The sequence below is a fragment of the Scyliorhinus canicula genome, chromosome 19 (genome assembly GCF_902713615.1).
Source record: "Scyliorhinus canicula chromosome 19, sScyCan1.1, whole genome shotgun sequence".
Taxonomy (NCBI): Eukaryota; Metazoa; Chordata; class Chondrichthyes; order Carcharhiniformes; family Scyliorhinidae; genus Scyliorhinus; species Scyliorhinus canicula.
Genome location: NC_052164.1, coordinates 2,158,685 through 2,186,205, shown reverse-complemented (window position 1 = coordinate 2,186,205; position 27,521 = coordinate 2,158,685). Strand labels below are relative to the sequence as shown.

The 27,521-nt window shown below is 51.8% G+C and overlaps 1 protein-coding gene across 1 annotated transcript; it reads right to left on the bottom strand.

Annotated features, from left to right (window-relative positions):
* Positions 1 to 2,324: 2,324 nt before the first annotated feature.
* Positions 2,325 to 25,751, bottom strand: LOC119954495 (migration and invasion enhancer 1-like). Its single transcript, XM_038779780.1, has 5 exons — positions 25,666 to 25,751; positions 22,510 to 22,586; positions 7,869 to 7,955; positions 5,810 to 5,886; positions 2,325 to 3,559 (listed from the first exon to the last, which is right to left on the bottom strand). The coding sequence occupies exons 1-5, from the start codon at positions 25,749 to 25,751 to the stop codon at positions 3,476 to 3,478; spliced, it is 411 nt and encodes a 136-aa protein (XP_038635708.1). The 3' UTR covers positions 2,325 to 3,475.
* Between the last annotated feature and the right edge of the window lie 1,770 nt (positions 25,752 to 27,521).

The window sequence follows — 27,521 nt, the reverse complement described above, 5'->3', positions numbered from 1 at the left end:
CACATGTGCATGCGAGGGTATTTTTATAAAGGGAGATATTTATACCTTTTAAAAAATAAATTTAGAGTACCCAATTCATTTTTTGCAATTAAGGGGCAATTTAGCATGGCCAATCTACCTAGCCTGCACATCTTTGGGTTGTGGGGGCGAAACTCACACAAACACGGGGAGAATGTGCAAACTCCACATGGACAGTGACCCAGAGCCGGGATTGGCACCGTTTTAAACGGTTTAAAACGTTTTAAAGCAAGTTACAAGAACTAGCTAACACTGAATTGTACTCTTAAGTATAAATATCTCGGGCAGCACGGTGGCGCAGTGCTAACCACTGTGCCACCGTGCTGCCCGAGATATTTATACTTAAGAGTACAATTCAGTGTTAGCTAGTTCTTGTAACTTGCTTTAAAACGTTTTGCTTTACAATAAATCAATCATTGAGTTTATTGCAAGATGTTTGGTTAAAGCCTCTTTTATTTAGGGTCACAGCAGCGAAGATAATGAACTGGCCATTTTGCTGAGTGAATTAAAGTTTTTAAAGTAATGGTGTCATTTGTGGAGTCAGGTAAACTGTGCATCCCTCCCATCCCAATCAGAATATTCCTTAAAGGGACATTAGTGAAGCAGATGGGATTTTTACAACAATCCGCAATAGTTCCATAGTCACCATTATTGAGACTAGCTTTATATTCAAGATTTATTAATTGAACTTCAATGCTACAAGCTGCTGTGGTGGGATTTGAACCAATGTCCCCAGAGCTCCAGACCAGGTTTCTAGGGTACTAGTCAGTGATTCACCACAACCTCTCACCCCACACCCTCAATACCAATCCTCCAAGAGTTAAACATTCCTCAGTACTGGCCATGCGAGAGTGCAGCATCGCCTCAGTACTACCCCTCCACCAATACGACGCACCCACTATACTGACCCTCCGACTGTGCAGCACTCCCTCAGCACTGGTACAGTGCAGCACTCCCTCAGCACTGGTACAGTGCAGCACTCCCCCAGCACTGGTACAGTGCAGCACTCCCTCAGCACTGGTACAGTGCAGCACTCCCTCAGCACTGGTACAGTGCAGCACTCCCTCAGCACTGGTACAGTGCAGCACTCCCTCAGCACTGGTACAGTGCAGCACTCCCCCAGCACTGGTACAGTGCAGCACTCCCCCAGCACTGGTACAGTGCAGCACTCCCTCAGCACTGGTACAGTGCAGCACTCCCTCAGCACTGGTACAGTGCAGCACTCCCTCAGCACTGGTACAGTGCAGCACTCCCTCAGCACTGGTACAGTGCAGCACTCCCTCAGCACTGGTACAGTGCAGCACTCCCCCAGCACTGGTACAGTGCAGCACTCCCCCAGCACTGGTACAGTGCAGCACTCCCCCAGCACTGGTACTGTGCAGCACTCCCTCAGCACTGGTACAGTGCAGCACTCCCTCAGCACTGGTACAGTGCAGCACTCCCTCAGCACTGGTACAGTGCAGCACTCCCTCAGCACTGGTACAGTGCAGCACTCCCTCAGCACTGGTACAGTGCAGCACTCCCTCAGCACTGGTACAGTGCAGCACTCCCTCAGCACTGGTACAGTGCAGCACTCCCTCAGCACTGGTACAGTGCAGCACTCCCTCAGCACTGGTACAGTGCAGCACTCCCTCAGCACTGGTACAGTGCAGCACTCCCTCAGCACTGGTACAGTGCAGCACTCCCTCAGCACTGGTACAGTGCAGCACTCCCTCAGCACTGGTACAGTGCAGCACTCCCTCAGCACTGGTACAGTGCAGCACTCCCTCAGCACTGGTACAGTGCAGCACTCCCTCAGCACAGGTACAGTGCAGCACTCCCCCAGCACTGGTACAGTGCAGCACTCCCCCAGCACTGGTACAGTGCAGCACTCCCTCAGCACTGGTACAGTGCAGCACTCCCTCAGCACTGGTACAGTGCAGCACTCCCTCAGCACTGTACAGTGCAGCACTCCCTCAGCACTGGTACAGTGCAGCACTCCCCCAGCACTGGTACAGTGCAGCACTCCCCCAGCACTGGTACAGTGCAGCACTCCCTCAGCACTGGTACAGTGCAGCACTCCCTCAGCACTGGTACAGTGCAGCACTCCCTCAGCACTGGTACAGTGCAGCACTCCCCCAGCACTGGTACAGTGCAGCACTCCCTCATCAGCCAGGATGATTTGTGTGGCGTAGGATCTGAAATCCTGACCTTGTGACCCAGTGGTGAGACGTTACTCACAGATTGTCAACTGACGTTAGAATTCAGAGATTCGGTCTCTGTTTTCAATGTGAATTCATTTCTGTTACAAACGATTGACAACAACATTTCTGTTACGCGTGTAAATGTTTTAATTATATTTCAAATATCACCAAGTTTAAACATAATTCTTTGTTTAAAAAAACTTTACTGATGTTGTAAACCTGCTCTCCCATTAGAAAGAGGCATCTTTTTTTTCTTCGTGTTGTAACCATTCGACTTTCAGTTAAAACAGTCATTTATAGAAACCAGATTCTAAATCTCCAGCAAGTCAACAATGTCAGTAAATCAGCAACTACTTCTGCAGAAAATTCCAACACTGTTATACAGCAGAGAAAAGACAGGACAGAATATTCAGATTGTGAGCAATGTGCTACACTCCTCATCCACCACACCCAAGATGTGATGGGATTAGATCAGCAACATTGAAATAACAACCTCCTCATTGATACAAGACAGAGGTAGAGAGAAACCTGCTTCTCTGAACACGGTCGAATCTATCATTTCATGTTCTTCAGATCAATCAGAACACGTTGCGCCGGGACCGGAGGACTGCAGGTTTCCGATACCCATCTCAATCTCAGGCAAGTTGTGAGGGGGATGTCACACAGAAAACAAGTGTCTTCCTGATTAGTGAGGAAGCACGAAAGGGAATGAAAGAGTGAGTTGTCAGCATTCTTCCCCCCCCCCCCCCCCCCCCCCCCCCATTAATGTGCAGGCACACACAGTTACAAATCAGTGACTTTTGTCAGCTGAATCTGGCTGCTTTCATTTACTAGCCCGGATTTCAGAAGACTACATTTCCAGAGCAAGGGGAGGGGAGCTGACAAGGCAACAGCACTCTGCATCACTGACGGAATCCCAGGAGCAAACAGAATAGCAGAACAGTGTCTGTCCAAGGAGGAGGTAAAGAGGAAATAGAAGAGCATCAAAGTAGTGATTTGTCAGCTACTTTGGATGGAAAGAGGACTTTAAAATGCATTTGCCAGAAAAGATCAGAGGAGCAAGAATTAAAAGTTACAGCGGAAACAGAATGAGCGCGCAGAAAAATCAAAAATCTGTCAGGTCGACACAGCTTCAAAGAATAAATAATTTGGCAGTCCTCAGACTCGAAGACTCTTGGGGCTCGAGTATTTCTGTATCTCTACAACCTGGACAGAACACATGTGCTGGAAACAAAGCAGATTAGTAGCTGATAGAAGGCACCATCCAAGCAGAGCTACAGAATGACACAAGGAGGGCGGCTGTTGAGAACTTTTTGTACTGCTTCCCCATTACTTGCTTTCTTGACCTGTTTGACAATCTGTAAAAGAGAGGGAGTAACAAAAACACTGATTAGCAACCATGCAGGATAACATGACTGGTAGTGATAATATCCTTCACAGTTTAATTTTGCTTCATTACGTACACCAACACACACCTTCCATCAAATGTGAATCACTGCAATTCATGGCTACACAAGTACAGCAAGTACTTGCCTTAACATAGTCTAACATCCACAAACACTCCACAGGACCAATCAAACACGTTTGTCACAGCCGCCCACAAACAGTGATATCCCGAGAGAAAGCCACAAACCTGCCTCTGTATTCAGGACTGAATTGAAGGAGAGAACACAAGAGGCGGCTGAGACCCTAATGGTCAAGGAGGCTGCTCCCCCATTCAATACGACCATAGCTGATCTTGGGATTTATTGGATTTTAGTCCCAGTTTTCTCCGATATGTTTTTCCGCTGATATTTTCCTCACTCTTTCAGCCCCTCTATCAATTTGTGATATGAAATGTGCGTACCCTATTGTGAAGAATGACAATATTTCCATTGTCTCTCCCATTTTCTCATTCCCCATGATAATTCCTCCTGCCTCTGTTTCTAAGGGACCGATGCTTACTTCAGCTACTCCTTTCCTTAGCTCTTACAGTTTTAAAAATATTTCTGACTGGTTTAATCTTATTTCTGTCTGTTATCAATTTTTTGGTGACCCATTGTTGGTTTCTAAAGCACACCACAATCCTCACAACTGCTTCTACATTTTACTGTTCTTAACTTCCTGAGTGAACCACGGAGGGTTCTATCTTGCTGAGTTTTAGTTTTTCAATGGAATATATTTTTGTTTAACATTTTGAATTGTTTCTTTCAATATTTCCCATTGAACATTTACTCCATGTCTTTTAGTCTATTTGCTCAATTAACCTCAACCAGTTCACCCTCTTACCGTTGTAATAAGCATAAAATTTAATATTCTCGTTTGTGTTGGCGAATGTCACTTTCAAACAAAGCTTCATGGTATTATGATCACTATTTCCCGGTCAATCCTTTACTACGAGATTATTAATTAATCCTGCTTCATTACACAACACTAGATCTTTATTCCTAGTCGGTTCCAAATGGCTCTGCGAAATGGTCAGAAAAACATTTCACAAACTCATTTTCTAGGTCACTCCTGCCAATGTGACTGTCCCAATTAGTTGAAGATTTCCCCAACAATTATGACATTTCCTTTACAAGCTTCAATAATTTCTTAATAAAAGCAAAATACTTGTGGATGCCAGAATAGGAAACAAAAACAGAAAATGCATGGAAAACTCAGCAGGTCTGGCAACATCTGTGGAGAGAGAGAAGAGAAAGTTAACGTTGAATCTGTATGATTTTTCTTGTTTCTTGTTTAATGCTCTATCCAACGTTATAACTGTTATGGGGGCCTATAAATTACTCCCACCGCTTTTTCTGACTCGTTATTCCTAATTTCCAAACACACGATTCTATTTCATGATTTTCTGAGGCCATATCCTTGCTCACTAATATCCTGACATCATTCTTTACGATCAGGGATTATCCCTCCTCCTCTGACTGTCTTTGTGAAATATTGTGGACCCTGGAATATTTATTTCTCATCCACGATCACTTGCAATCCTGGGCGGGTTTCTCCGCCACCCCTCGTCAGATTTCTTGTTTAGGGATTCTCCGTTTCGCCGGCTGGTCAATGGCTTTCCCGTTGTGGGGCAGCCTCACGCCGTCGGGAAACCCCCAGGCAGCCGGCAAAACGGAGAATCCCGCCGGCAGAGAATCCAGCCCCATATCTCTGTAATGGTGATTAGATATAAATGATTTACCTCTATTTGCACCACTACTTCATCCATCTTATTGCACTCTTTGTGGATGTAGGGGAGGAATTCCAGAGCTTAGGCCAAGGCAGATAAAGGCACAGCAGCCAACAGCAGGGGTTAAAATCAGGCAATTGCAAGAGGTGAGAATTGGAGTAACATTGTGATTTGAGGATTGTAGGGCTGTAAGTGGTTGCAGAGCTAGGGAAGGAGGGAGCAAAGTCATGGAGGGTTTGGAACACAAGGATACTATTGCAGGAGTCAACGTGGGTCAAGAAGCACAGGAGGTGATGGATAAACGGGATTTTATACGAGGGGAGCAGTTGGCTGAATGATCTGTTTCCTGTAAAATCTACACGATGTGCAGAGCAGAACAAGTTGGGGCAGCGGGGAACTAACAATGTTGAGAATTGTACAAATGCAACTGAAAAGGATTCCACTTTCTACTTACATCATCTTCATAAGGGAACCCGCTGTTTTCTAGCTTGGAAAAGACCAGATTCCCATTGATTTCAATCTCAAAGCTCCCTGAGAAAGAAAAATATATTAATACACAATAATTCCTTTATAGGGCACTATACAGTGAGAAAGGCAGAGGGGCAATGTGTTACTGCCTTGAGACTGTACCATGGAATGTTGGACCCAGTCTCTGGCCAGGACCCTCTGCTAAATAACAAAATAATTTCAAGGGGCTGAATGGTCTGCTTCTGCCCCTAATGGAAACACAAAGGGGGAAAAGGAGGAACGATTTAAATAAACTATGAAACATCCTCCAGCATACTTCTCAAGAAACACCCATCTGTGGAACTCCGAACATTAAGAGAGAACTGAACTATACAGCACGGTAGAACAAGTGGATAGCACTGTGGCTTCACAGCGCCAGGGTCCCAGGTTCGATTCCCGGCTGGGTCACCGTCTGGGCAGAGTCTGCACGTTCTCCCTGTGTCTGCGTGGGTTTCCTCCGGGTGCTCCGGTTTCCTCCCACAGTCCAAAGACGTGCAGGTTAGGTGGATTGGCCTTGATAAATTGCCCTTAATGACCAAAAAGGTTAGGAGGGGTTATTGGGTTACGGGGATAGGTTGGAAGTGAGGGCTTAAGTGGGTCAGTGCGGACTCGATGGGCCGAATGGCCTCCTTCTGCACTGTATGTTCTCTGTACATCATTATACCGATGGAGAATACATCATTCCAAAGGGAATAGCAGCCTGCTGGTAAAGAAACAGGAACTGACCAGGTTTGTAGTAACCCAGTAAAACAACACCTCCCTAAAGGAAGGAAAGGAGCAAAGAGCTGACAAGGTGGAAAGCGATGAGGAGACACTTCAGATACTAGGCCTGTTTGGAGCAAAGAAAATCAAGGAGATTTAACCGAGAGCGTCACAGTTAAAGTGTTGAGAGAAAACATTTTAGTTGGATGGGAAATTAAAGACACGGAGATATCAATTTAAAATTGTAATTGTGAGCAAGGAGAGGGGTTGAGAGATTATTTATCAAGTAGAGGTTTGCTGGACCAAACCTGCTGTGTCACAGAAGTGACAAAATCAGACACCAGTGCATCTTTTAATTGAAGGTTGAATAAATATTCGAAGCAGATTTGAGGATGCAAGGATTGGAATTAGTTTTGGAATACTCCAGCAAAGTGCCAACATCGGTACAGTGGGCCAAATGGCCTCCTCCTGTGCAGCAAATACACAGTCCGGGGGGGGGGGGAAACGACACCGGCCCGCGCCACAGCCCGGGGGGGGGACACCAGCCCAAGCGGGGACCGGCCCGCGTCATAGTCCGGGCCGGGGGGGGGGGGGGGGGGGGGGGGGGGGGGGGGCCCGTGCCACAGTCCGGGAGGGGATCGACCCGGGAGGCATCCTCCGAACCTGCTGTCACTCTTTTCTGCTGGATCGAATGGGCATTATAATGGGTGGCACAGTAAACCCGAACAGGCGGCGGAGTGTGGCGACTAGGGTATATTCACAGTAACTTCATTGCAGTGTTAATGTAAGCCTACTTGTGATAATAATAAAGATTATAACCTGATTGCTGGAATAATATGAATGCACGTTGACTGCAGATTAGCCAGGTATCTGTTAAGGCAGATAGCAAACTCCTACAGTTACATATTTCAGCCTTATTGACATTCACACTATAAATGTTCTTCCTGGTCAATGAGACGGATGAGGAAGTCAACAATCCTCAACATCCTGGTGGCACTGTGATTAGCACTGCTGCCTCACAGCGCCAGGGACTCAGTTTCAATTCCAGCATCTGGTGTCTGTGTGGAGTTTGCACGTTCTCCCCGTGTCTGCTTGGGTTTCCTCCAGGTGTCCCAGTTTCCTCACACAGTCCAAAGATGTGTAGGTTACGTGGGGTTACGGGGAGTGGGCCTGGGTAGGTGCTCTTTCCAAGAGTCGATGGAGACTCGATGGGCCGAATGACCCCCTTCTGCACTGTAGGGATTCTATAATCCTGCACAAAGTGGTCCCTAACTGAACAAACAGTGCTGGTGTATTCATGTTACCTGTTCTCCCAACATTTCCAGAAATCTCCGCATCAGGACAAGCCTCAGTGATGATGTCGGCAAGTTTGAGATAGCGGGATCCGTACCCTCAGCCATCGCTACAATAAACACAACAGTGGAGTTAGTCTGACACTTCACTCAATCTGCCAGCAAATGTATGAATATATCAAAACAATCAGTGCATTCAGCTAACACTGTCACACAAAGTTAAATTCTGAACACATTGCTGTGTCGCCTCGCTCCCACATCTTCCTGATTCCAGAAAGACCCCCCTTCACCCTGTGTCCTGGTTTGCAAACATTTTAAATTTGCCAGCTGTGATTCAGTGACGAGCACAAAACACCCGAGTCAGAAAGCCAGGAGTGTAGCTTCCAGTCAGAGATTAGAGTACTGAATACAGGTTTCAGCATTAGCCAAATTCTGAGAGTGCCCCGCACAGCCCAAGGGTCAGGACTGGAGGGAGTGCCCCGCATCAACGAGGGTCAGGACTGGAGGGAGTGCCCCGCATCAACGAGGGTCAGGACTGGAGGGAGTGCCCCGCATCAACGAGGGTCAGGGCTGGAGGGAGTGCCCCGCATCAACGAGGGTCAGGGCTGGAGGGAGTGCCCCGCATCAACGAGGGTCAGGACTGGAGGGAGTGTCCCGTACCAACGAGGGTCAGGACTGGAGGGAGTGCCCCGCATCAACGAGAGTCAGGACTGGAGGGAGTGCCCCGCATCAACGAGAGTCAGGACTGGAGGGAGGGCCCCGCACAGCCCAAGGGTCAGGGCTGGAGGGAGTGCCCCGCATCAACGAGGGTCAGGGCTGGAGGGAGTGCCCCGCATCAACGAGGGTCAGGACTGGAGGGAGTGCCCCGCATCAACGAGACTCAGGACTGGAGGGAGGGCCCCGCACAGCCCAAGGGTCAGGGCTGGAGGGAGTGCCCCGCATCAACGAGGGTCAGGGCTGGAGGGAGTGCCCCGCATCAACGAGGGTCAGGACTGGAGGGAGTGCCCCGCATCAACGAGGGTCAGGACTGGAGGGACTGTCCCGTACCAACGAGGGTCAGGACTGGAGGGAGTGCCCCGCATCAACGAGGGTCAGGACTGGAGGGACTGTCCCGTACCAACGAGGGTCAGGACTGGAGGGAGTGCCCCGCATCAACGAGGGTCAGGACTGGAGGGACTGTCCCGTACCAACGAGGGTCAGGACTGGAGGGACTGTCCCGTACCAACGAGGGTCAGGACTGGAGGGAGTGCCCCGTACCAACGAGGGTCAGGACTGGAGGGACTGTCCCGTACCAACGAGAGTCAGGACTGGAGGGTGGGCAGCACAGTGGTTAGCACTGCTGCCTCACGGTTCGATCCCGGCCCCGGGTCACTGTCCGTGTGGAGTTTGCACATTCTCCCCGTATTTGCGTGGGTTTCGCCCCCACAACCCAAAGATGTGCAGGGTAGGCCATGCTAAATCGCCCCTTAATTTGAAAAAAATTAATTGGATATTCTAAATTTATTCAAAAAAAAGGACTGGAGGGAACGCCCGCATCAAAGAGTGTCAGGGCTGGAGGGTGCACCATCAGGAGAGGAGCCGCATTGAGGGAGTGCCACGCTAGCAGAGGAACCACATTGAGGGAGTGCCACGCTAGCAGAGGAACCACATTGAGGGAGTGCCACGCTAGCAGAGGAGCCGCATTAAGGGTGGAGCTGGAATTCCACACTTAGAACCGGTTTCTCCTGAGTAACAACCTTTAACCAGAATTTAATCACCAGATAAAAAAGATAATATTGTGGAGGAGAATGCTGAGACCCAGGCTATTAGAATAGATGGCATTGAGGTGCGTGGGGAAGAAGTGTTGGCAATTCTGGACAAGGTGAAAATAGATAAGTCCCCGGGGCCGGATGGGATTTATCCTAGGATTCTCTGGGAAGCCAGGGAAGAGATTGCTGAGCCTTTGGCTTTGATTTTTAGGTCATCATTGGCTACAGGAATAGTGCCAGAGGACTGGAGGATAGCAAATGTGGTCCCTTTGTTCAAGAAGGGGAGTAGAGATAACCCCGGTAACTATAGGCCGGTGAGCCTAACGTCTGTGGTGGGTAAGGTCTTGGAGAGGATTATAAAAGATACGATTTATAATCATCTAGATAGGAATAATATGATTAGGGATAGTCAGCATGGTTTTGTGAAGGGTAGGTCATGCCTCACAAACCTTATCGAGTTCTTTGAGAAGGTGACTGAACAGGTAGACGAGGGTAGAGCAGTTGATGTGGTGTATATGGATTTCAGTAAAGCGTTTGATAAGGTTCCCCACGGTCGGCTATTGCAGAAAATACGGAGGCTGGGGATTGAGGGTGATTTAGAGATGTGGATCAGAAATTGGCTAGTTGAAAGAAGACAGAGAGTGGTAGTTGATGGGAAATGTTCAGAATGGAGTTCAGTTACGAGTGGCGTACCACAAGGATCTGTTCTGGGGCCGTTGCTGTTTGTCATTTTATAAATGACCTAGAGGAGGGCGCAGAAGGATGGGTGAGTAAATTTGCAGACGACACTAAAGTCGGTGGAGTTGTAGACAGTGCGGAAGGATGTTGCAGGTTACAGAGGGACATAGATAAGCTGCAGAGCTGGGCTGAGAGGTGGCAAATGGAGTTTAATGTGGAGAAGTGTGAGGTGATTCACTTTGGAAAGAATAACAGGAATGCGGAATATTTGGCTAATGGTAAAATTCTTGGTAGTGTGGATGAGCAGAGGGATCTCGGTGTCCATGTACATAGATCCCTGAAAGTTGCCACCCAGGTTGATAGGGTTGTGAAGAAGGCCTATGGTGTGTTGGCCTTTATTGGTAGAGGGATTGAGTTCCGGAGCCATGAGGTCATGTTGCAGTTGTACAAAACTCTAGTACGGCCGCATTTGGAGTATTGCGTACAGTTCTGGTCGCCTCATTATAGGAAGGACGTGGAAGCTTTGGAGCGGGTGCAGAGGAGATTTACCAGGATGTTGCCTGGTATGGAGGGAAAATCTTATGAGGAAAGGCTGATGGACTTGAGGTTGTTTTCGTTAGAGAGAAGAAGGTTAAGAGGTGACTTAATAGAGGCATACAGAATGATCAGAGGGTTAGATAGGGTGGACAGTGAGAGCCTTCTCCCGCGGATGGAGGTGGCTAGCACGAGGGGACATAGCCTTAAATTGAGGGGTAATAGATATAGGACAGAGGTCAGAGGTGGGTTTTTTCTGCAAAGAGTGGTGAGGCCGTGGAATGCCCTACCTGCAACAGTAGTGAACTCGCCAACATTGAGGGCATTTAAAAATTTATTGGATAAGCATATGGATGATAATGGCATAGTGTAGGTTAGATGGCCTTTAGTTTTTTTTTCCATGTCGGTGCAACATCGAGGGCCGAAGGGCCTGTACTGCACTGTATCGTTCTATGTTCTATGATTTCCCCAAAATATCAGCCACCACTGAATTCATAAACAGGAACCATTAATTAGCTGCCATTATCTCAAAACTCACCAATGAGAAATACAATGAATGGTGAGATACAAACCAAACCCAACCTGAACCCCACTGAACCCCACTAAACCCAACCTGAACCCCACTGAACCCAACCTGAACCCCACTGAACCCAACCTGAACCCAACCTGAACCCCACTGAACCCAACCTGAACCCCACTGAACCCAACCTGAACCCCACTGAACCCAACCTGAACCCAACCTGAACCCCACTGAACCCAACCTGAACCCCACTGAACCCAACCTGAACCCAACCTGAACCCAACCTGAACCCCACTGAACCCAACCTGAACCCAACCTGAACCCCACTGAACCCAACCTGAACCCCACTGAACCCAACCTGAACCCCACTGAACCCAACCTGAACCCCACCTGAACCCCACTGAACCCAACCTGAACCCCACTGAACCCAACCTGAACCCACTGAACCCAACCTGAACCCCACTGAACCCAACCTGAACCCCACTGAACCCAACCTGAACCCCACTGAACCCAACCTGAACCCCACTGAACCCAACCTGAACCCCACTGAACCCAACCTGAACCCCACTGAACCCAACCTGAACCCCACTGAACCCAACCTGAACCCCACTGAACCCAACCTGAACCCCACTGAACCCACCTGAACCCCACTGAACCCAACCTGAACCCCACTGAACCCAACCTGAACCCCACTGAACCCAACCTGAACCCCACTGAACCCAACCTGAACCCCACTGAACCCAACCTGAACCCCACTGAACCCAACCTGAACCCCACTGAACACAACCTGAACCCCACTGAACACAACCTGAACCCCACTGAACCCAACCTGAACCCCACTGAACCCAACCTGAACCCCACTGAACCCAACCTGAACCCCACTGAACCCAACCTGAACCCCACTGAACCCAACCTGAACCCCACTGAACCCAACCTGAACCCAACCTGAACCCCACTGAACCCAACCTGAACCCCACTGAACCCAACCTGAACCCCACTGAACCCAACCTGAACCCCACTGAACCCAACCTGAACCCCACTGAACCCCACTGAACCCAACCTGAACCCCACTGAACCCCACTGAACCCAACCTGAACCCCACTGAACCCAACCTGAACCCCACTGAACCCAACCTGAACCCCACTGCTCCACACTTCTCCCCTGGTCTCAGGGTCTACTGAGAAAAAAATACTTCAAACAAAACTGGCCCAACCTGCCACCCCCTGGTCATTCAGCCAATCAGTGCTGATCAGGGGATTTAGTTGACATTCTCAGTCAATTACCGTTTTCTTTGGGGCCATGGAGTCTCCCCTCGGAGCAGTGTGGAGAAATGGGGGCATAACCCACATCCCAAGACCTTATCACTGGCAACCTATCATTCGGTATTTCAGAGGCGTGCCTACCGTTCCATCCCCCGACCGCACTTTGGGAAATCAGACCATAAGACGGTGCTCCTTCTCCCGCCATACAAGCAGAAACTCAAGCAGGAGAATCCAGCTAAGAAGTTTGTGCAGTGCTGGTCCGAGGAAACAGAAGAGCTCTTACGTGACTGCTTAGAAAGAAGTCTTACAACACCAGGTTAAAGTCCAACAGGTTTATTTCAAACACGAGCTTTCAGAGCACTGCACCTTCCTCAGGTGAATGGAGAGGTATGTTCCAGAAACATTTATATAGACAAAGTCAGAGATGCTGGACAATGCTTGGAATGCGAGCATTTGCAGGTAATCAAATCATTACAGATTCATCATTACGTTCTCCAATGCGGTCTTCAGGACACGTGACAACGCAGAATTGCCGAGCAAAAACTTATAGCTAAGTTCCGCACGCATGAGTGCGGCCTCAACAGGAATCTTGGATTCATGTCGCATTACATCCACCCCCCCCACCATCTGGCCTGGACTTGCAAAATCCTACCAACTGTTCTGGCTTGAGACAATTCACACCTCTTTAACCTGTGATTATCCCTCTCCCTGGATCTGTGATGATTTGATTACCTGCAAATGCTCACATTCCAAGCATTGTCCGGCTTCGCTGACTTTGTCTATATAAATGTTTCTGGAACATACCTCGCCATTCACCTGAGGAAGGAGCTGCGCTCCGAAAGCTCGTGTTTGAAACAAACCTGTTGGACTTTAACCTGGTGTTGTAAGACTTCTTACTGTGCTCACCCCAGTCCAACGCCAGCATCTCCACATCGTGACTGCTTAGAGACAGTGGACTGGTCCATATTTAAGAACTCAGCGACCAACTTAAATGAGTATGCCATCACCGTCACAGACTTCATCAGCAAATGTGTGGACGACTGCGTGCCAAAGAAAGCAGTACGTACGTTCCCCAACCGGAAACCATGGCTCAATCACGAGACTGACTCCCTACTGAAGGACAGATCTGAGGCGTTCAAGGCAGACAAACCTGACCTACACAAGAAATCCAGGTACAACCTCCGCAAAGCCATCCGAGATGCCAAGAGAGAATATCAAACTAAGCTAGAGTCACAGACAGACTCTCGGCAAGGACTAAACAACATAACGGGCTACAAAATGAAGCCGAGCAGTATCTCTGGCAGCAGCGCACCCCTCCCCGATGAACCCAATGCATTCTATGCTCGGTTCGAGCAGGTAACCAACAATCTGCTGTCGAGTGTCCCAGCAGCCCATAATTCACCCATACCCACCATCACAGTTTCCGAAGTCAGATCGGCCTTCCTGAAAGTGAAACCTCGGAAGGCGACATGCCCGGACGGGATCCCTGGTCGTGCACTCAGAGCCTGCGCGGACCAGCTGGCAGAGGTATTCACAGATATCTTTAACCTGTCCCTACTCCACTCCGAGGTCCCCACCTGCTTCAAGAAGACCACCATCATACCGGTACCAAAGAAGAACCAGGCAACGTGCCTCAATGACTACCATCCGGTGGCCCTGACCTCAGTCGTAATGAAGTGCTTCGAGAGGCTGATCATGAAGTGCATCACCTCCATACTCCCGGAACGCCTTGACCCACTTCAATTCACATACCGTCGCTACCGGTCCACATCAGACGCCATTTCCCTGGCCCTACACTCATCCCTAGAGCATCTCGAAAACAAGGACTCCTACATCAGACTCCTATTTATTGACTACAGCTCCGCCTTCAACACCATAATCCCAGCCAAGCTCATATCAAAGCTCCAAAACCTAGGACTTGGCTCTCCACTCTGCAACTGGATCCTCGATTTTCTGACCAACAGACCACAATCAGTAAGAATGAACAACATCACTACCTCCACAATAGTCCTCAATACCGGTGCCCCGCAAGGTTGCGTACTTAGCCCCCTACTCTACTCCCTGCACACACACGACTGCGTGGCAAAACTTAGTTCCAACTCCATCTACAAGGTTGCTGACGATACGGTCATAGTGGGCCGGATCTCGAATAACGACGAGTCCGAATACAGGAGGGAGATAGAGAACCTAGTGGAGTGGTGCAGCGACAACAATCTCTCCCTCAATGTCAGCAAAACTAAAGAGCTGGTCATTGACTTCAGGAAGTAAAGTACTGTACACACCCCTGTCAGCATCAACGGGGCCGAGGTGGAGATAGTTAGCAGTTTCAAATTCCTTGGGGTGCACATCTCCAAAAATCTGTCCTGGTCGACCCACGTCGACGCTACCGCCAAGAAAGCACTACAGCGCCTATACTTCCTCTGCCAATAAGGAAATTTGGCATGTCCACATTAACCCGTACCAACTTTTACAGATGCACCATAGAAAGCATCCTATCGGGCTGCATCACAGCCTGGTATGGCAACTGCTCGGCCCAGGACCGCAAGGAACTTAAGAGAGTCGTGAATACCGCCCAGTTCATTACACGAACCTGCCTCCCATCCACTGACTCCATCTACACCTCCCGCTGCCTGGGGAAAGCGGGCAGCATAATCAAAGATCCCTCCCACCCGGCTTACTCACTCTTCCAACTTCTTCCATCGGGCAGGAGATACAGAAGTCTGAGAACACGCACGAACAGACTCAAAAAACAGCTTCTTCCCCACTGTCACCAGACTCCTAAATGACCCTCTTATTGACTGACCCCATTAACACTACACCCTGTATGCTTCATCCGATGCCAATGCTTATGTAGTTACATTGTGTACCTTGTGTTGCCCTATTATGTATTTTCTTTTATTCCCTTTTCTTCCCATATACTTAATGATCTGTTGAGCTGCTCGCAGAAAAATACTTTTCACTGTACATCGGTACACGTGACAATAAACAAATCCAATCCAATCCAATCCAAGCCAGAGTCCTTCAGTTTCACTCCCACCACCGCACGAAGGAATTTCCTTCATTGCAACAGAACCCAGTGCAAAACAACTGCTGATGCTGTTTGTCACAGCCTGCTTGGCAACTAACATAATAATCATCTCAATACTGTTTTGAAGGGTTTGTTTTTGATGAACGTCTCCAGGGCTTACTCCCCAGGCGGTAAGGGCAGGTGGTAAGGGCAGGTGGTAAGGGCAGGTGGTAAGGGCAGGCGGTAAGGGCAGGCGGTAAGGGCAGGCGGTAAGGGCAGGCGGTAAGGGCAGGCGGTAAGGGCAGGCGGTAGGTCCCCGAGGTTTCTGCTGCGAGAAACTGTAACTACTGTAAACACCTGTCCGCCAATACCTCCTCTGCCCTTGTACTCTGTCAACTCCAAACAAACAGACAATCATATAGAGAAACTGCCTGGTTACTCGGACAAGTAACCAAGACTGGGTCCTTGAATAGACTCAGAAGGCGAGAGAGAATTGTCTAATTTTAATTATAGCTGTGCCAAGCATCACAATGCCAATACTGGCAAAACCCTGCCACCGTCAACTGAAATGAAAATCACTTGTCACGAGTAGGCTTCAATTAAGTTACTGTGAAAAGCCCCTAGTCACCACATTCCGGCGCCTGTCCGGGGAGGCTGATACGGGAATCGAACCGTGCTGCTGGCCTGCTTGGTCTGCTTTAAAAGCCAGCGATTTAGCCCAGTGAGCTAAATCAACTGACGTTGTATCAATTTTTTTACCCATTGCTGTCAACACATTGACTGTAGAAAATCAGACAGCACAGAACAAGATCATTCGGCCCATTGCCATAGTGCTAGCTCTCTGAAAAAGCTGTCCAATCAGTCCCAACCCCTCCTCCACACTCCTTACAAACTGCCCCCTACCCATCCTCCACACCACCCTCCCCTACCCTCAACGCCACCCTCCCCCAACCCCGCGCCTACCCTCCGCACCACCCAACCTTACCCTCCGCGTCCCACCACCCCTCACCCACCCACTCCCCCCACCCACCCTCTACCCCCCTCCCCTGGAGCGCCCCCTCCCCCTCCCCCGGCGCGCGCGCCACCCCCTCCCCCGGCGCGCCCCTCCCCCTCCCCCGGCGCGCGCGGCCCCTCCCTCGGCGCGCGCGGCCCCTCCCCCCCTCCCCCGGCGCGCGCGCATCGCCCCCTCCCCCCCTCCCCCGGCGCGCGCAGCGTCGCCCCCCCTCCCCCGGCGCGCAGCGCTCGCCCCCCCTCCCCCCGGCGCGCCCCCCCCCTCCCCCGGCGCGCGCGCCCCCTCCCTCCCGGCGCGCGCGCCCCCTCCCTCCCGGCGCGCGCTCCCCCTCCCCTCCCCCGGCGCGCGCTCCCCCTCCCTCCCGGCGCGCGCCCCCCCTCCCGTCCCCGGCGGCCCCCCCCCTCCCCTCCCCCGGCACGCGCGCGCGCCCCCCTCCCCCTCCCCCGGCACGCGCGCGCGCCCCCCCCTCCCCCGGCGCGCGCGCCCCCTCCCTCCCCCGCGCGCGCGCCCCCCTCCCCTCCCCCGGCGCGCGCTCCCCCTCCCTCCCGGCGCGCGCTCCCCCCTCCCCCTCCCCCGGCGCGCGCGCCCCCCCTCCCCCCCCCCGCGCGCGCCCCCCTCCCCCCCGCACACACGCCCCCCTCCCCCGGCGCGCGCGCCCCCCTCCCCTCCCCCGGCGCGCGCGCCCCCCCCCCCCCGACACACACGCCACCCCCCTCCCCCGGCACGCGCGCGCGCCCCCCTCCCCTCCCCCGGCACGCGCGCGCGCCCCCCTCCCCTCCCCCGGCACGCGCGCGCGCCCCCTCCCCTCCCCCGCGCGCGCGCCCCCTCCCCTCCCCCGGCGCGCGCGCCCCCTCCTCCCCCGGCGCGCGCGCCCCCCTCCCCTCCCCCGGCGCGCGCGCCCCCCTCCCCTCCCCGGCGCGCGCGCCCCCCTCCCCCCCGACACACACGCCCCCCCTCCCCCGGCGCGCGCGGGCCCCTCCCTCCCTCCCCCGGCGCGCGCGCCCGCCCCCCCCGGCGCGCGCGCCCGCCCCCCCCGGCGCCCCCCCCCCCCCCCCCGGCGCGCGCGCCCCCCCCGGCGCGCGCCCCCCCCCCCCCGGCGCGCGCGCCCCCCCCCCCCCCGGCGCGCGCGCCCGCCCCCCCGGCGCGCGCGCCCGCCCCCCCCCCGGCGCGCGCGCCCGCCCCCCCCCCCGGCCCGCGCGCCCGCCCCCCCCGGCGCGCGCGCCCGCCCCCCCCCCCCCGGCGCGCGCGCCCGCCCCCCCCCCCCCCCCGGCGCGCGCGCCCGCCCCCCCCCCCGGCGCGCGCGCCCGCCCCCCTCACCAATACTCGATGTGAATCTTGACAACCATCCTCTCTCTGTCTCTGTGTCTGTGGTGTGGGTCTGGGCCCCGCGCCTGCGCACTGTCTGGTCAGCTGATCCGGGGGCGGGGCTCCCGGTTGCCGGGTAACCGAGCTGCATCGATGCAGCGCCGGATCGTCCCGCCGCAGGTCAGAGAGAGGCCACTCGGCCCACCGCTCCCTGCTGCCCCGCCGCACAACACCCTCCCCCCCAGCCCCCCCCCCCCCCCCCCACAGACCCTCCCCCACAGACCCTCACCCCCCACAGCCCCTCCCCCACAGACCCTCCCCCAGCCCCTCCCCCACAGCCCCTCCCCCCACAGACCTTCCCCCCAGCCCCCCCCACAGACCCTCCCCCCCACAGACCCTCCCCCCAGCCCCTCCCCCCCCACAGACCCTCCCCCCAGCCCCTCCCCCACAGACCCTCCCCCCCACAGACCCTCCCCACAGACCCTCACCCCCACAGACTCTCCCCCCCAGCCCCTCCCCCCCCACAGACCCTCCCCCCCAAAGACCCTCCCCCCCACAGACCCTCCCCCCCAGCCCCTCCCCCACGGACCCTCCCCCCCACAGACCCTCACCCCCCAAGACCCTCCCCCCAGCCCCTCCCCCACAGCCCCTCACCCCCCACAGACCCTCACCCCCCACAGACCCTCACCCCCCACAGACCCTCACCCCCCACGGACCCTCACCCCCACAGACCCTCCCCCCCACAGACCCTCAGCACTCAGACCCTCACCCCCACAGACCCTCAGCACTCAGACCCTCACCCCCACAGACCCTCACCCCCACAGACCCTCACCCCCTCACCCCCACAGACCCTCACCCCCACAGACCCTCACCCCCACAGACCCTCACCTCCACAGACCCTCAGCACTCAGACCCTCACCCCCACAGACCCTCAGCACTCAGACCCTCACCCCCCAGACCCTCACCCCCACAGACCCTCACCCCCACTGACCCTCAGCACTTAGACCCTCACCCCCACAGACCCTCACCCCCACAGACCCTCACATGCACAGACCCTCACACTCACAGACCCTCAGCACTCAGACCCTCACCCCCACAGACCCTCACACCCACAGACCCTCAGCACTCAGACCCTCAACTCATCGATCCCTCACCCTCAACCCGGGCCGCTTCAAATAAACTGAATATAAAATACATCAATCAACTTAAATATATGTCAAATGCCTGAAATTGGGTGGCTGACAGTTGGTTGGAGGCACCTGCCAGAGTAGGGGGCATAGGGGGAGCGAACAGGAGATGGTTCATGGGTCTGGGGTTCCCCCCCCCCCCCCCCCCCCCCCCCCAGGTCCGGGATGACGGGCATGGGTCGCCCTTGCTGTGGCCTGCAAGGCAGCCATGTGACTGCGCACTCCGCCGACTGCCCGCTCTGTCCCGTTGGGCAGAGCGCCACGGCTGTATGGCTCCCACCCGGCCTGGCCATCCCCCTCTTGGGACCCTCAGACCCCAGCTGACCCATCATGGGGAAGGTCATGGTCCAATATCCCACCAGGTGCTGGCACTGCTCCGTACACTAAGGAAGAGAAGACGTGATTGCCGATGCTTATCACAACTTTGCGATGGAAGGAGACTGGACGTTCAATGTTTGGAAAGGACTGGAATGGAGGGAGGGGGTGATTTTTTTTGCTCCATACCCCCCAGTCAGATCTAACCAATTTATTTTGTAAAAACTCCAATCCAGAGCATCCGTGCTTTTTCGGCCCAATCATCCTGCTTGATATCCTGATGAGCACAGGAATATATGTGCCTCTTCCCTAAGGTGGAATCAGTCTGAGGACAAGGGTGGCACTGAGTATCGCCCTAGGGGACGATTCGGCTGGGTGCCCCCACCTGGAGAGGTTCCTTATTTCCTCCCTTCTCGGTGAGTGTGGTGTTGGTTCTGGTGTCGGCTTGGTCTGGTGGGATGGTGGTGCCCGGGGTGGTGGGGGGTAGAGGACTGCCCCCCCCCCCCCCCCCCCCTCCCAGGACGCTCATGGTATCGGTGCCTTTTTCCTCAGTGCTGGGTGAGGTTCCTCGTTGGTTTGGGCCAATTTGTACGTCCAGTCTTCCTGGGTTGGGGTGGTTTGTTCTTCCCTTGGACTTGGAACCCGGTGGGTGGGGTTTGGTATCTAGGGTCTTGCTTGCTGTTTGTTTTTTACTTTTTAATCTTTTCTTCATTCTCTGGGAGACCCTGGGTTTGAGGTTTGAGACCTGAGATTTCCTTGGACTGTGGTACTCGATCTTCCTTATTGAATTGTAGCTGTACCAATGGTTGCTGTTCTGACCTGGGCCTGGAAGGGAGTTTTGATTGAGTTGTGGGTGTCACTGTAATTCACCCATAGCTCTGGGCTCCCAGGGTTTTTTATTCTTTTTGAAGCTAATGCAATCCCAAACCAGACCCCAAAAGGCTAGGATACTGGACAGAAACCCCAATATTTTAATTTTGTAAGACTGAGGAAAGGACGCCTCGCTCCCGAAGAGTTTACATGCAAAAGAGGGATATGGTATATTAAAACAAACTTTATTACTTACACAGTCTTAGAATATCGTTAACATCACACAAGAAAATACCCCTTAAATAATACTATTCAATTCAGTGAATACAATGCCCTTAACTGCTATCTTTATTCCCACTCAAACAACAAGAAAAAATATCTCAGCTCTCAATCCACAAATATCATTAGCACAATCAAATATCCGCTTGACAGAGATGTTTTTTTGAGAAAGAAAGGTCTTGTGCCACTGCTTTAAAGAAAAGATCTGACTCCTGTCAAACCCATGCAGAAACTCTGGCTGTATTTCTTCAGAAGAAGCTTCTCAGCTTGTTTGAGCTCACCTTGTTCTCAGACAAGTCTGCACTGCTCGGAAAGACTGTTAATCTCTTTTAACTGAACTCAGCCAGGGCAAACTGCTTGATGTCTTTCCACAGCTTCATTTAGAACTCCAGTGACCTACTTTTCCTGAAAAATGCCTGATACCTTAGCTCCACTCAGTAGCAGCAGCATCTTACCAAGTTGAAATCTAATTAACTCCACAGGGAATCCCCCAAATCCAAACAAAACTGTTTTAGCCAAGTTTTATAACAATGGTTTAATTCCACCCCTGTCTCACAAAGCCTTTTTTGTTTTAAAAAACAGGATTGTTTAAAAACAGGACTTCAACAGTCATACACGCACTAACCCAGGCTTTTAACCCTTACTGCACCATGACTGCAGCAGTCAAACACACACTAACCCAGGCGTTTAACCCTGACTGCACCATGACTGCAGCAGTCAAACACACACTAACCCAGGCGTTTAACCCTGACTGCACCAAATACCTATAATACAATATATCTGAAATTCCTACATTGATCACAAAGCTATGGGTATGAGAAATCTCTGTCGTTGGCTGTATACAGCTTAGAATCATTGAATCCCTACAGTGCACGAGGCCATTCGACTCAACGGGTCTGCACTTACCCTTTGTGCATTCTACCCACGTCCACTCGCCCTATCCCCATAACTCCGTAATCTAATCTGCGCATCCTTCAACAGTAAGGGTCTATTTATCATGGTCATTCCACCTGTCCTGTACATCTTTGGACTGTGGGAGGAAACCGGAGCACCCGGAGGAAACCCACGCAGACACGGGGAGAACGTGCAGACTCCACACAGACAGGGACCCAAGGCCGGAATTGAACCCGGATCCGTGGCGCTGTGAGGCAGCAGTGCTAAGCACTGAGCCACCTTGTCACACCACCCACTTGGTACAGACGAATCTTTTATCCGTGGAGCGAATATGTTGGTGATTTTGTCCTTGTCTGATCCAGTCTTACCTGTTCCTATGTTTTCGATTACTTCTGTTAACTTACAGGCACCAGGGCCGAAATTCTCCCATCGGGAGACTAAGTTCTGACGCCGGAGTGAAAACCAGAGTGTTTCACTCCGGCGTTGGAGGCCGCTCCTCGCCCCCTATTCTCCCACCCCCAAGGGGCTAGGAGCGGCGCCGCATCAATTACGCGCGCCGGGCCTGGGCGTCGCGGGAAAGCGGCGCCGCGTAAATGACGTCACCCGTGCATGCGCGGTTGCCGTCCTCCCCGCGGGCGCCCCGCAAGACATGGAGGATTGATCTTGTGGGGCGGCGGAGGAAGAGTGCGTCCTTTAGAGACGCCGGCCCGCCGATCGGTGGGCACCGATCGCGGGCCAGACCCCTACTGAGCGCCCCCCTGGTGCTCGATCCTCCCTCCCCCCACCCCCCCCCCACAGGCCGCACATGCAGTGTTCACGCACTGTTCATGCCGGCAGTGACCAGGTGTGGTTGGCGCCGGCGTGAACCCGTCGGATTGGGCAGACCGCTCAGCCCATCCGGGCCGGAGAATCGGTGCTCGCCTGCTACAAACGGCGAACGGTGATTCTCCGAGCGGTCTGTCGTGAAACGCGGCACGCCGTTTTGGGGGGCGGGGGAAGAATCGCGTGCGGGTGCCAGGGCGGTGTGGCGGGAATCGCCCGGCACTCCCGCAATTCTCCCACCCGGCGAATTGCACCCCAGATTGTAAGGTGTCTGCTGTACCTGTTTTGCATTGATACCAACGGCTTTTTTTCTCTTTTTCCTTTGTTTTGATGTAAACTCTGTTAAAAGCTTGAAAACTTCAATAAAAATGCATTAAAAAAGATTGGGGTAAGACCAGAATTAAAGGAATGCAGAGATCTGAGAGTTGTGGGACTGAAGAAGATTGTGGAGATAGGGATAGATGAGTCCATTGCTGGATTTGAAAACCAGGATGAGAATTTTAAATTTGAGGTGTTGCCAGACCTAGTGATAATAATGAAGGTGGCGGAGGGATCAGAGAAGCACAGTCACAATTTAGTTATAATGGGAGATTTATCCAAATGTCGGCTGGGAGAAGCAGGAGACGTCAAGTAGTATTAGCAATAAACACATTGTTATGACACCCTGGGCTAGTGCGCAGTCAATTCCAGACCAAAGGCCCCGGAGTCCCAATTTAAGTGAATTAACCAATAATTCACGTAAAATTTGTGGGAGTTTTGGCCCTCAACTGCTCCAATGACTTACAGTTAAACATGTAGTGGCGATAATAGAACAACGGTCTGCTAATCTAATTACTCCACAACCAGTGTCCTGCCCTCCACCCACACACACAAGACAGATGCACAGTGGGGCAGGGATGGATGAAAATAATCGGGATTAAAAGAGATGAGCATTTTCGCTGCTGAGGTTGTGGTCTTTGTAGTCGGTGATCTTGGGACGCGAAGTGTTGGAACGGACCTTCTACTTTGTGCCTTCAATTGGAACCCGCAGGCTGTAAATGTTCTCTGGGGAGTCACATTCACTTGACTGACCTCCAAATTGGTTCTGAGTCCCACTGAAACTATCTTAGAACTTGCTGCCTAAGAATTTAAAAGAGGGTTTACATTGCATTTAATCTGTCTCTCGAGCACGTGTCTGGCCTTTGTGCAAGTTTCTTGCTGCAGGGTAGAGAGAAAGGAAAGAGAAACCCAAGAGAAAATGCTGAAAATCTCCTCAGGCAGGAAAGATGTTCTTCTTCCAGACCCTCAGAGGTCTCAGGAGGGAGCTACCAGCACCGTGCTTTCCTCAGCCTTTCAAACAGAGGTTAGGCTTTCACAGACCTCGCCGCAGAGACTGCTTGTCGTCCTTTAATCAGAAGTTAAACGCCAGCCTCAGCTGATAGAGAGAGTCCAGACCTGCTCTCTCCTGGGCTTCAACAGAACTGAACTCGAAATGGAGTCTGCCTTCTTTGCCAGAATGTTCTGGAACTCCTTCAATCGATCAGGATGGAAAAGCAGCAAGGCCCGGCATTCCAGAGGAGCCAATTGGCTGCTAGCCACGTCCTTCAAAATGTGACATCACTGGACTATGCCACATAGCACTGATGGGGGCCTTCGGACCAGTTCAAATAGCACCTTGTACCGGGGGGGAGGTTTCAATTTACAACCTGCAGAATTGTGGAATCCAGCATCAAGGAACCTAAAGGGGATGACACCGGAAAGCCAGATTTTAAAGGGAAGCAAGCTTTAAACATGAGGTCCCTTACAAAATCAATGAGTGGAGTTAAAAAAGCTAATGACAAAAACAATGGCAGAGCTGCCAACTGGTATGGATTTTCCATATTTCGCACGGAAATTCGATTTGCCATATTGTAATACGGAATTGGGGAAATTTACAGCAACCCAGTGGGGCGAGGGGTGGGGGGAGAGATAGAGCTGCGTTATTTGCAACCATCGTTCCATTAATAAGCGAAGTGTTGTAGGAGAGGTAGAGTGTCTCCTGTCTAATTCTGACTGATCTTTCTTTTTTGTGGAGGGGAGGGGGGGGGGGGGGGCTCGTCGCACCGCGGTGCCAGCGATGTTGGTCGGTTGCTCTGGAGAACAGGGTATGTGGCAGGAGGGGCCCATGCGCGGGCACGGAGATGGGCAGGGAATATGTGCATGAGCTGGATGGGGGTGGTTCTCTGACCACATGGTGCGTGTGCTCCCATTTCCAGAGCCATTTGCAATGGGACCCAGTCCTAGTTCATGGAGAGTGGGAGTGGGTTGGGAGAGGAGGAGGAGTGGCCAACCAGATATCTTTATTTTGTTTGATATTAGTTATATTCAATGCAATTTGTTGAATTACAGAAGGGCTTACAGTGCAAAAGGAGGCCGCACAGCCCATCCCACAGAGCTGCCAGCTAGCACGGATTTAGAATATGGAAATATGATTTGTCATGTTGGAATATGTAATTGGGGAAATTTGCAGCAACCCAGTTACACGAACGTCCTGTGGAAAAGATAACAGAACAAAATCCAGCTATTGTAATAAAAAAATTCACATTGAGGGTCTACACAATCACACATAGTTGCCTATTCCATATGTAAGCATCACGTCTGCGTGTTGAAAAACTAAGCTAGCGCCTATTGTCCGTACGTGTAGATCTACATCATCGAAGGCCTGGACTGACAGCGTCATCACGTTTGAGTGGTTGAGTGGAAGAAAACCCATGCAATGTTGAGTAGCGATCATGACTTTGTTATCTGGTGCTACATCTAGAAAACAGACTTTCAAGAAGGACTATACATCAAGATGGTCCTTCATTGTACAATTGAGAAAGGGTGAATACATTGCATGATGTGACGTCTGCTCATCGGACTTCAGCATCACTCCCGGAGGAGCAAATGACACACAGGCACATGTGCGATCCAAGTAACATCATGCTGTGGCACAAGTTTCTGAAAGCACCCGCGACATCAAACCTTTCATGCAGCAGAAAGGCAACTCAGTCATACGAGCAGAAACTTTGATGGCACATTTCGTGATTAAACACAATGTGGAGTTTTCTGCTGCCGATCATTTGACTCATCTTGTGAAAATGATGTTTCTGGGCAGTTCGATTGCTTCTAAGTTTGCTTCACGCCGGACCAAGATAGCAGCAATTGCCAAGACTCAAGACCAAGAGACGGAAGGTGGCATCCTTGACAAAATCAGGTAAATCCCATTCTCCATATTATCTGATGGGAGTTTTGACCGTGGTGCAGAGGAACAACTCGATCCTATCATTGTTCGGTTCTTTGACACAGATGTGGACAGGGTGATCAGTGTTCTGCTTAAATAGCAACAACGAAAGAGAGATCAAGCGGCAAAAACATTTTCCAACTTCTGGACAATGTTCTTGAGAAAAACAACATTTCTTGGAGAAACTTCACATACCTTTCCGCAGAGAATGCAGCAGGGATGATAGGAGCCCACAATGGTGTTGCTTCCTTTGTGGAGAAAGAAAAGCCAGATATTTTCATTTTTGGATGTCCATGCCACTTTCTTTGCCTGGCTGCAGAGAAAGGGGCAAGTCAGCTTCCATTCTCCAGTGGACATGCTTGTACCGGCCTATTACTACCTTGAGAAGTCTAGCAAGCGCCACAAAGAGTTGAAGGAAATAGAAAATCACAGAATACATGTCTGCACAAGATGTTGACCGTAGAAAGATCACCAGACAGAGTTCTGGAACAATGGTCTGCATTGCAATCCAGGAAGCAGAATCTGAGAAAGGAGAAAGAAAGAATCAAGGGGGCTTGAGAGACACTAAACAACTGAAGGTTGACATTTCTGGAAAGACATCTACCAAGCCTCCAGCGGCAGAAACCATCACCAAGGAGACTGCTCAACCTCCACACACAAAGGGTAGTGTTACATGTAGCACATCCTCTACAACAAGAACATTGTTTGTGATGCACGATCAATTGTACAAAGACTCAGATTGGGTACAACTGTGGCTTTATTGCAGTAAGATGCGTGGCCTCCTGCTGCAGCTGGCGAAATGGCTGTTGAATGGAGAACACGATTATTTATACTCCTCTTATTGGGCGGAGCCAGCAGACAGGGGCTACCGGCGAACCTGTAGTACAGGTCCTACTTTACATCACCTAATACAGGTGTAACAGTGGTTTACCACAGTTTGCAGGAACTCAAACCAGCGTTCATGTTGTGAAAGCAGAGAGTGGTTGTCTGGTTTCAGCTGCTGTCAGGAAACAGGCCCCTGCAACAGTCAGACCCAAAAAGACCAGTGCAGGATCTGTTTGGAAAACTGCTGTTCTTGAAACAAAGACGGAAAAAGCAGCAGTTCAAGTGCTGGAAGCAAAAAGATGTTTCCCACAGCTAGCAGCCCAGTTGCTAATACAACACTACAGCCATCTCAAGGCAAAGCTTTGTCACAGAAACAAGCAGAATTGTGCCTTTCTTCAATATACACTTCCTGTGTTCAACAGGCTCATCTCGAGTTCCAAGAATAAGCTCTCAAGATACAGACTCTACATCAGAAGTTGCTTGACTTTCTTCAGGACCTGCTGCTTCGCTTTGTCAAACCTGCAACAATTGGCAGTGTTCTATTGCCTGCTAGCTGCATGTACAAGGACAACTGCAATCAGAAGTCCGATGAATGGAAGTGGAAGGGGCAGCATGGTAGCATGGTGGTTAGCATAAATGCTTCACAGCTCCAGGGTCCCAGGTTCGGTTCCCGGCTGGGTCACTGTCTGTGCGGAGTCTGCACGTCCTCCCCGTGTGTGCGTGGGTTTCCTCCGGTTCCTCCCACAGTCCAAAGATGTGCGGGTTAGGTGGATTGGCCATGCTAAATTGCCCGTAGTGTCCTAAAAAGTAAGGTTGGGGGGGTTGGGGGGGGGGGGGGGGGGGGGTTGTTGGGTTATGAGTATAGGGTGGATACATGGGTTTGAGTAGGGTGATCATTGCTCGGCACAACATCGAGGGCCGAAGGGCCTGTTCTGTGCTGTACTGTTTTATGTTCTATGTTCTATATCTAGACTTCCAGAAGGCGTTTGACAAGGTGCTGCATAAAAGACTGATCCAGAATGTGAGATCGCAGGGGATTGGGATACAGTACTAGATTGTATCGAGGATTGGCTGACTGACAGAAAGCAGAGGGTCGGGATAAATGGGTCTTTCTCTGGTTGGCGAGCTGTAACTAGCGGAGTGCTGCAGGGGTCAGTCCTCGGACCTCAACTGTTTACAATCTAATAAATGATCTGCCAGCAGGGACAGAGTGTAACATAGCAAAA

Bases quoted from the DNA above. Each gene is read 5' to 3' on its own strand.
- LOC119954495 (XM_038779780.1), bottom strand. From the start codon at position 25,751: ATGAAAATATCTGGCTTTTCTTTCTCCACAAAGGAAGCAACACCATTG. The intron at 22,587-25,665 runs GTATGTGAAGTT...TTTTTATTGAAG, and splicing joins GCTGCATTCTCTGCGGAAAG to TTTTCAAGCTTTTAACAGAG. The intron at 3,560-5,809 runs GTAAGTAGAAAG...TCTCTTTTACAG, and splicing joins GGTTCCCTTATGAAGATGAT to ATTGTCAAACAGGTCAAGAA.